This window comes from Quercus robur, chromosome 5 (assembly GCF_932294415.1).
Source record: "Quercus robur chromosome 5, dhQueRobu3.1, whole genome shotgun sequence".
Classification (NCBI taxonomy): domain Eukaryota; kingdom Viridiplantae; phylum Streptophyta; class Magnoliopsida; order Fagales; family Fagaceae; genus Quercus; species Quercus robur.
Genome location: NC_065538.1, coordinates 44287414 through 44296905, shown reverse-complemented (window position 1 = coordinate 44296905; position 9492 = coordinate 44287414). Strand labels below are relative to the sequence as shown.

At 40.3% G+C, this 9492-nt stretch overlaps 2 protein-coding genes across 2 annotated transcripts; both read left to right on the top strand.

Annotated features, from left to right (window-relative positions):
• Positions 1-827: 827 nt before the first annotated feature.
• Positions 828-1658, top strand: LOC126728222 (uncharacterized mitochondrial protein AtMg00310-like). Its single transcript, XM_050434086.1, has one exon. It carries the CDS (start codon positions 828-830, stop codon positions 1656-1658), a length of 831 nt encoding a protein of 276 aa, XP_050290043.1.
• Positions 1659-6120: 4462 nt separating this feature from the next.
• Positions 6121-7221, top strand: LOC126728221 (uncharacterized). The gene is made up of 2 exons (XM_050434084.1): positions 6121-6641; positions 7041-7221. Exons 1-2 carry the CDS (start codon positions 6121-6123, stop codon positions 7219-7221), a joined length of 702 nt encoding a protein of 233 aa, XP_050290041.1.
• Positions 7222-9492: the final 2271 nt, after the last annotated feature.

Genomic DNA, 9492 nt, shown 5'->3' with positions numbered 1-9492 from the left:
CTGAGGCTATCCTGTCAGTTTTAAATTCTGGCCATATGTTGTGTAAAATGAATTATACTCACATTGTACTAATCCCAAAAAAGAATGATCCTAAGCAGATGTCTGACTACAGGCCCATTAGTTTGGGAAATGTGGTATCTAGAGTTCTCTCTAAAGTCTTGGCGAACAGGTTGAAGACTATTTTACCAACCATAATATCGGAGACTCAAAGCGCATTTGTTCCAAATCGGTTGATCACGGACAATACCACTGTGGCATATGAACTGTTACATAAGATGCGGAATAAGAGAAAGGGCAAGGTGGGCCAAATGGCGGTGAAGCTTGACATTTGCAAAGCTTATGACCGAGTTGAATGGAGTTTCTTGCGGAACATAATGATAAAATTGGGCTTGGATCGCAGATGGGTGAATTTGGCAATGGAAACGATCACCACAGCATCTTATTCAGTTATTATCAATGGGGAGCCTAAGGGCTTTATCTCTCCTTCAAGGGGAATAAAGCAAAGGGATCCACTTTCGCCATATTTGTTCCTACTATGTGCAGAAGGGCTATCTGCCTTACTGAGAAAAGCTGAAGAAAACTGATCTCTCAAGGGAGTGTTGTCTAGCAAACATGGGGTATGCATTTCACACCTTTTGTTTGCCGACGATAGTCTACTATTTTGCCAAGCAACAGTTGATGAATGTCATAGACTGCTGGAATTACTGGGCAAATATGAGGGTGCATCTGGACAAGCAATCAACAGACAGAAGACATCAATTTTCTTTAGCAAGAATACGAAGAGAGAAGTGAGAAATGAAATTCAACAACTGTTGGGGGCACGAGTCATGACGGAATGTGAAAAGTATTTGGGCCTCCCAATGCCTAATGGAAAGTCAAAAGTGGGAATGTTCAAGGAGTTACAAGAAAGGATCACAAAGAGGGTATTGGGATGGAAGGAAAAGTTTATCTCAAAGGCGGGTTGTGAAATCCTCATCAGACCGGTGGCTCAAGCTATCCCAACCTATTCCATGAGCTTATTCAAGCTCCCGAAATCCATATGTGACAACATAAACTCCCTCTTGGCTAGATATTGGTGGGGCCAAACCGGGGCGGAAAGAAAAATCCATTGGCTTAGTTGGAAAAAGTTATGTACATCAAAAAAAAGAGGAATGGGATTTAAAGACATCCATGCCTTCAATCTTGCTATGCTAGCCAAGCAAGCATGGCGTCTAATTCACAATAACGGGTCCCTATTTTATAGAGTTTACAAGGCAAGGTATTTTCCAAGCACCTCCTTTTTGGATGCCGAGCTGGGAAATAACCCATCCTTTGTATGGCACTCGTTACTGGCTGCAAGAGATATCATATATGCTGGCTCTCGATGGGAGATTGGGGACGGTAGGAATATACGTGTGGCCACCCATAATTGGCTACCTCACTCCCCTGTATTCATCAATGCACCACCAATGAATATGACAGTTCATGACTTCATGAATGAGGAATCTAAGCAATGGGATAGGGGGAAGCTTTTTGCTACATTTGACAGACACACCTGCGAGACCATACTCAATATGCCTCTAAACCACAAAGCCACACAAGACAGATTGGTATGGATGGAGAATAAAGCTCACACCTTCATGGTTAGATCAGCGTACCAGGTTGCTCTACGCCTATAGCAACCAAATCGAGCCGAACATTCAGCGGTGCAAGCCTAGGGAAATATTTGGAACAAAATATGGAAGCTAAACGTGCCACCAAAAGTCCGTATGTTTATCTGGAGGGCTTGCTCAGGATGCCTACCAACAAGGCAGAATCTGCACAAGAAACGAGTCAGAATAGAAGAACGCTATGAACTGTGTGGTCACCAGACCGAGACGGTTAGCCATGTGTTGTGGGAATGTCCGTTGGCGCAGAATGTATGGGCTTTATTTAAGGGAACTGTCCAGAAATGCAGCAATGAGCCTATTGATTTCCTCCTCCTTTTTCAGAAGATGCAGCAGAGGATTAGTCTTGTGGAGTTAGAGAAGTGGGCAACTACAGCTTGGATGATTTGGCAAGCTCGCAATAAAGTCTACTTTGAGAAGGTGCAGCTCCATCCGAAGGTCATCTTTGAGAGTGCTCACAAATGGCTGGAGGAATATCAACGTCTCAATGGTGCACAACGGGTTTAGCAGGGATGTAGTGCAGCAGTTCTTACTTTATTGGTTAGAATGTAAAAGTATCTCTTGTGGGTCATCGCAACATGTTGTTCGCTGATGGTCCACCCAAGGACTAGATGTTTGATCTGGCCAAAATGGCCCATTAGCATTAATTTTTGAAATATTTAGTAACAGAGCACTATTTCGGAAATAATTAGGGAAATACCACTTTTTCTGGTACTCGAGCTTGGGGAGCTCGAGTACCATGTTTTTTTAATCCACCATCGCCCCATATTCAAGGAGCCCTATAGTGGCGTTTTAAAGCCCTATAGTGACGTTTTCGGGCCCTATAGCGGCGTTTTTAAGCCCCCATACCAGGTTCAAGGGGCTCTATAGTGACGTTTTCGGGCCCTATAGCGGCGTTTTCCTGCAAAATTTTTTTTATAAGTCCCATAACAGGTTCAAAGGGCCCTATAGTGGCGTTTTTAAGCCCTATAGTGACGTTTTTGGGCCCTATAGCGGCGTTTTTAAGCCCTATAGTGACGTTTTCGGGCCTTATAGCGGCGTTTTTTTTTTTTTTTTGAGAAGATGTTTGACCAATGAAAAGATGGTACTCGAGCTCACCATGCTCGAGTACTAGAAAAAGTGGTATTTCCCTAATTATTTCCGAAACAGTGCTCTGTTGCTAAATATTTCAAAAATTAATGCTAATGGGCCATTTTGGCCTGTTTGATCTAGTTATTACTGTATATTGGCTGTTGAAATAAAATTTCTATCGTTTTGGTTTAAAAAAATAATCACTCTTCACATCAACAGTTTGTAAAATATTTTGTAAAAAAGTTTGTATTGTTCGCATTTTCCTTGGGATGTATGGAGGCGGTTGAATTGGAAGAGAATTTTGAGCTTCTAAATTTAAAATGAAACAGTAATCACCTATAGCTCTTTCTCAAAATATATATTGAAGACTTGAATGTTGTGATAATATCGTATTTAATTCGCCTCAATTTACGACCAAAAATTCCAGTTTGAATTTTAAAAATTCCAAAAATTTCATTTTCATCTTAAAATTTCAGGAATTATATGAAATAATTGATTTATCCCAATCGAATATTGGATGCACTATTTGATGATTTGAGAGCAAAAAATCCAGAATTACCATTGTTGATCTAACTTTTACCAAGTTTGATCGAACCGATCAATAGTCATAGAACTCAAAAATCCACCAAACCACCAAATTCAACCTCATTTTAACCAAATCCATCTTCTAAAACATGACCAAAGTTCGCTAAGGTTTGACCTTAATTTGTCTAAATGTTTGACTGTTTGATCATGAGGATTAATTAATAATGATCTAATTATCCAAAATAAAAAAACTCAATTCAAATTGATTGACGATGATCCAATCATTTACAAAATTTAAAATATTTAAAATATAATTAATTAACCATGATTTGATTATCCAAATTTAAAATTCTTCACATGGATTCATAATTCAATTATCTGCAAACTCAAGAGACTTTAATGAGGATTAATTAACAACGATTTAATTATTCAAATTAAAGAACACAACTCGAGTTGATTGACAATGATCCAATTATCCATCAAACTTAAAACACTTTAAATAGAATTAAATTAATTATTATTGAATTATCTAATATAAAAATATTCACTTGGATTAATTCACTACGATTCAATTATTTACCTAATCAAAAAAAAAAAAAAAAAAAAAAAAAAATTAGCCCCTTGTCACAGAGGCTAAAATACACAGTTGGAGCTAAAATGTAACTAGAACATAGGTGCTAATTGGCACCTTATCACAAAGAAATGGGTACTAATTGATACTCATGTCCCAATTTCCGCTAAATCCAAGTTTTAGAGTAGTTTATCAAATTCAAACATATCTAAAGATAAAATGTATTCAAAACTCTTGGACTCTGTTTGGTTGAGGTGATATTGGAGGGATGGAAAATGGAGTAGAGAAAAGTGGGGAGGAAAGGAGGTTTGTGATTGTTTGGTTAAGGGTGGAAAATGGAGAAAATTTTGGTGGGGCTTAAGAGTTTTCTCTCCGGACTCACCAAAACATAATCTCTGAGAATTGGACAGAAAATGGGGCAAAAATATTTGGACACAAAATGCCCACATCAAGCTCCTTCTATCTCCAATTCTCTGCAATGTTACGTGCTACCTTTGTTTCCTTTTTTAGGTTTTCTATTTCCTTTTCCGTTTATTTATTTTTTCTAACATGACATAAATGCTATCGTTTCAGTTGCTTTTTTCTTTTCTTTATTTATTTATTTATTTATTTTGGTTAGTTGGGTCTTTGCTTTTTTTTTTAAATAAAAAATAAAAAATAAAAAATTTAATTGAGCATGATTTTTGTTTTAATAAAGTTGGTGTGATTGCTTTTATTTTTAATTGTTTTTTTTTTAACTGGGACAATTTTTTTTAATAAAGTTATATGAGTAAATTTATATAAACTAGCAGAAAATCCTTACAAACGCATGGATGCATTGAAAATTACACAATATTAATTATAAAAATATAAATATTTAGTCAAATTAATTTTTTTTAAAAAGCATATAACACAAATAATTAGTCAATTTTTTTTTTTTAAGTAAACATAATTAGCCACATATTAATTCTTACCTAAATTTAATACTACTTGTAGGGGTATTGGGCCCAGGAGCTCATTATCAATGTTTATATTGAGCCTGAGGCCCAAACCAAAGATAAGAGGTAGTCCGAGGAGGGGTAAACATTGTCAAGGGAGCCCGTGCTAGTAAATGAAAAAGTTAGTTTTGATCATAATGGCCCAGGAGGTTGGGCCGAGGATGAATGCCTCCTCGGCAAACGAAAGTCGAGGTTAGTAGAGGTAGTCTGCCGTCCAGGGGAATATCCCAGGAAGTTCTATTGGCACGGATAAGCATTGTAGAAACAAAGGACATAGGGGAGTCCTAAAATATCTAAGGAGAAAGTTGCTATCACCGTATTAAATGCTCTACAGCTAATTCTCTGGTCCCATTAATGTGGAAGTAATATCTGAACAGTGGTTTTCAATCTTATAGCTACTACCTAAAGACTTCAGGAAGGTGCTAATGAGATAAGTATCAAGCACCAACCATCTGGCCTGCACATGGAGGGTAAGGATGAAAGAGCAAGAAAGTATAAAGGAGAAGGAGACAGTGAGAGAAGGAGATCGGAATCAAGAGAAAAATACTGTAGCAATCAAGAAACAAACTTGTAATCAAACCTAAGAGAACTGATCTCCTTAGACCATGCTGAGGACGATTTTCGTTAGTTGAATCAATCTGTCTTTTTGTTCTTGTAATTGGAACCCACTTTATTTGTCATCCAACTCATTTAAGCCCAATTCTCCAACCCACTCTCTACAAATTCATTGTTTTGAGCTTTTTGGGCTTGAGTCCATCTATCATTTGGGCTAAGAATTAGATCAAGTCCTTACAATTGGTGCCATTTGTGGGAAATTCTGGTGTTATAGTGAGTTTGATTTCCAACTATGGTAGGTTCAAGTTCACACCAGGCAGAATCTAAGGGGTCTCAACGTGAAGATCATTTTGTCAACCTTGAGTGAAGAAGGGACTAGGAGGGGAGTGTGTATACTACCCATACTAGTAGGAGTCATTTTAGGGGTGGTAGTCACCTTTCTCAAGAGAAAAATACCAGGGCCATGTAGTAGGAGATTGATCATTTAAAGAGGAAGTTGCGCCACAAACGGAGAAGGTGAACTCTTTCCATTTCTAATTTCTCTTTTGACGTCGAGGAGAACGGTAGTTATAGGCAAAGATCAAGGACTCCTCCTAGTGAGTCTTTCTCGTACGATGAGGACCACCATCATGAACAAAGAAACAGAAGCTCATCTTCCAATGGCTTAGGGAACAGTACGATGAGCAGAGCACTTAAAAAAATTTCTAGATCACCTTTCACACGCAAAATTAAGCAAGGGAGACTTCCTCGGTGGTTCACCCAGCCAACGTTCACCATGTACAACGGTCGCATAGACCCTGTGGAGCACGTAAGTCACTTCAACCAGAGAATGGTTGTACACTCCAAGAATGAAACCTTAATGTGCAAGGTATTTCCATCTAGCTTGGGGCTTGTGACTATGAGGTGGTTTGATGTTCTGGGTGCAAGTTCTATTGACTCCTTCAAGGAACTCACCCGAACGTTTGGGTCTCATTTTATTACATGTAGTAGGGTTCCTCGGCCTTTAGATTCTCTATTATCCATGTCCATGCGAGAAGGTGAGACCTTGAAAACATACTCGGATAGGTACTGGGAGATGTTTAATGAGATTGATGGGGATTTTGATGACATGGCTATAAGGACCTTCAAGGTCGGATTGCCCACCAAGCATGATTTGAGAAAATCCTTGACTAAGGAGCTGGTAAGGAGTGTTTGTCAGATTATGGATCACATTGATGAGTATATGCAGGTCGAGGAAGGCCAACAGCAAGATAAGGGAAAGGATAAGGTTATCCCTCAAGAGAGGAGGGATTTCAGGTTAGACAGGTACAACAACAATAGACCCCGAAGGGATTTTACGAGATAGTTTGGGTCTACGGCCCCTCAGGTGGTTAACATTGTGTTTCGAAAACCAGTGCATCAAGTCTTGGAGAAGATCAAGAACGAGCCATACTTCAAATGGCCCAAAAAAATGGGAGGAGATCCCTTAAGACGCAACCAGAGCCTCCATTGCCAATACCACCAGGAGTGGGGACATACCACTGAGGACTGCAGAACTCTGTGGAACCACCTAGAGCAACTGGTCAAAGAGGGAAGGTTACAACAGTTTTTGTATCGGTTTAACTGACAAGGAGACCAATCAAGGTCAAGGGCTCAGGGGAACGCTTCTTCAAGGCCTCCGTTAGGTACAATTAATGTCATCTTTGTTGCACCTAGGAGGACTGGCTCTCATCCTTTTAGGGTGATGTTCGTAGCTCAGCTATCAGCTGAGGAGCCTAATTCTGAGCCAAAGAGGACTAGAGTGGAGATCCAACTGACATTGAGTTTTTCGGATGAAGACAAGATGAGAACTATCCAGCCACACAATGATGCTTTGGTAGTCACCCTCAGAATATGAAGGTATGATGTGAAGAGGGTGACGGTAGACCAGGGCAGTGGTGCAGAGATTATGTACCCTGATTTGAGCAGAGGGCTGAACTTGAAGTCCGAAGACCTGACAACTTATGTTCACCTCTGGTGAGCTTTGATGGGAAGGTTGTCATCCCAAAGGGTCAGATTAGGTTGCTAGTATAGGCAGGGTCAGAGGTTGTTGAAGTGGACTTCATTGTAGTGGATGCATACTCCCCCTACACATCCATTATAGCCGGACCCTGGCTTCATGCCTTAGGGGCTGTCTCTTCCATTTTGCATTTGAAGGTGAAGTATCCATCAAGGGATCGGATTGAGGAACTTGTAGGGAGTCAATTTATGGTTTGGTAGTGCATCGTGGCCGCAATTATGCATCAGCCTACAGCTGAATCCTCGGCCTCTGTTGAGGGGGGCTTATAGCAGTCAAAATCTCTGGTGTTACTTGTCGATGGGCCAGCTGAGGAGGCGAAATGTGAAGATTTAGAGAAGATTGTTGTAGGTGATGACCTGGAGAAGTTTTTTTTAGGTTGGAGCTTAACTACCTCTTCAGGAGAAAGAAGAGCTGGTAGAGTTTCTCAAGAAGAACGTTGATGTATTCGCTTGGAATGCCTACGAAGCGCCGGGGGTGGATCTGAGCTTCATTTGTCATCATTTGAATGTTAATCCATCTGTTACCCCCAGAAAGCAACCACCTCGGCGCTCATTTAAAGATCATTCTGACGCTGTTAAAGATGAGGTGATGAAGCTTAAACAGGTTGGGGCTATCAAAGAAGTGTTCTACCCTGAATGGTTGGCCAATACTATGGTTGTGAAGAAGAAAAATAGAAAGTGGCGGGTATGTGTGGACTTCACAGATCTGAACAAGGCCTACCTAAAAGATCATTTCCCCATGCCTCAGATAGAACAGCTAGTGGATGCCACTGTGGGTCATCCTCGAATGAGCTTTTTGGATACCTTTCAAGGCTACCACCAGATACCTTTAGCCTTGGAAGATCAGGAGAAAACGACTTTTGTCACTCCTATTGGAAACTATCATTACAAGGTTATGCCTTTTGGATTGAAAAATGCAGGATCTACCTATTAAAGGATGATAACTAGGATATTTGAACCACAACTAGGCAAGAATATCGAAGTATATATAGACGACATGGTGGTCAAGAGTAAGGTGGAGTCTGAGCACGTTAATAACCTCGGGAATATCTTTGAGATCTTGAGAAGGCATAAGCTACGACTTAATACTTCTAAGTGTTCTTTTATGGTTGGATCAGGGAAGTTTTTGGGGTATATGGTTACACATCGCGGAATTGAAGTTAACCCTAACCAGATTAAAGAAATTAACAATTTACAGCCACCTCGGAATCCCAAAAAAGTCCAGAAGCTGACAGGGATAACTATTACTTTGAACCGATTCATCTCTCGGTCAGCAGACAGGTGTAGACCTTTCTTCCAGTTATTAAGAAAATGGAAGGGATTTGAATGGACTGAGGAGTGTGTTTTTGCCTTCTAGTAGCTAAAGGAGTATCTATCTTGGCCACCCATTATATCCAGGCCTGAGGTGGACGAGGTCTTGTTTGTCTACATTGCAGTGGTTTCCCATGCAGTAAGCCTGGTGCTGGTATGAATTGATAGTGGCGTGCAGAGGTCAGTTTATTATGTGAACAAATCACTACACGAGGTCGAGGTCCGTTACCTACCACTGGAGAAAGCTATTTTGGCAGTGGTGTATGCCACACATAAGCTCCCCCACTACTTCCAATCACACGCAGTTGTTGTCCTAATCCAGCTCCCACTTAGATCTCTACTTCAAAGCGCTGATTACACTAGGAGGATTGCAAAGTGAGGTATGATCTTAAGGGCCTTTGATATCAAGTACATGCCTCACACCTCTATCAAGGGTCAGGTCCTCGCCAATTTAGTAGCTAAGTTTGCTGAAGCTCCATTAGAAGAGAGAGTGCAGAAGCAAAACATGGATGAAAAAACGGTTGGTGCAATCTCCTTACAAGAACCTTTGTCCTGGAATGGGGCTAGTTCTGATATCTCCTGAGAGGATTGCAATTGAGAAATTCTTGAGATTGGGCTTCTCGGCCACAAACAATGAAGCTGAGTATGAAACTTTATTGGTGGGGATGACCATGGTTCAGAAAATGGGTGGAAAAGTAGTGGAAATGTTCTCTAATTCAAGGCTGGTCATGGGCCAAGTTCAAGGAGAGTTGGAAGCCAGAGATCTCAGAATGCAGGAATATTTGAACCAGGTTAGACA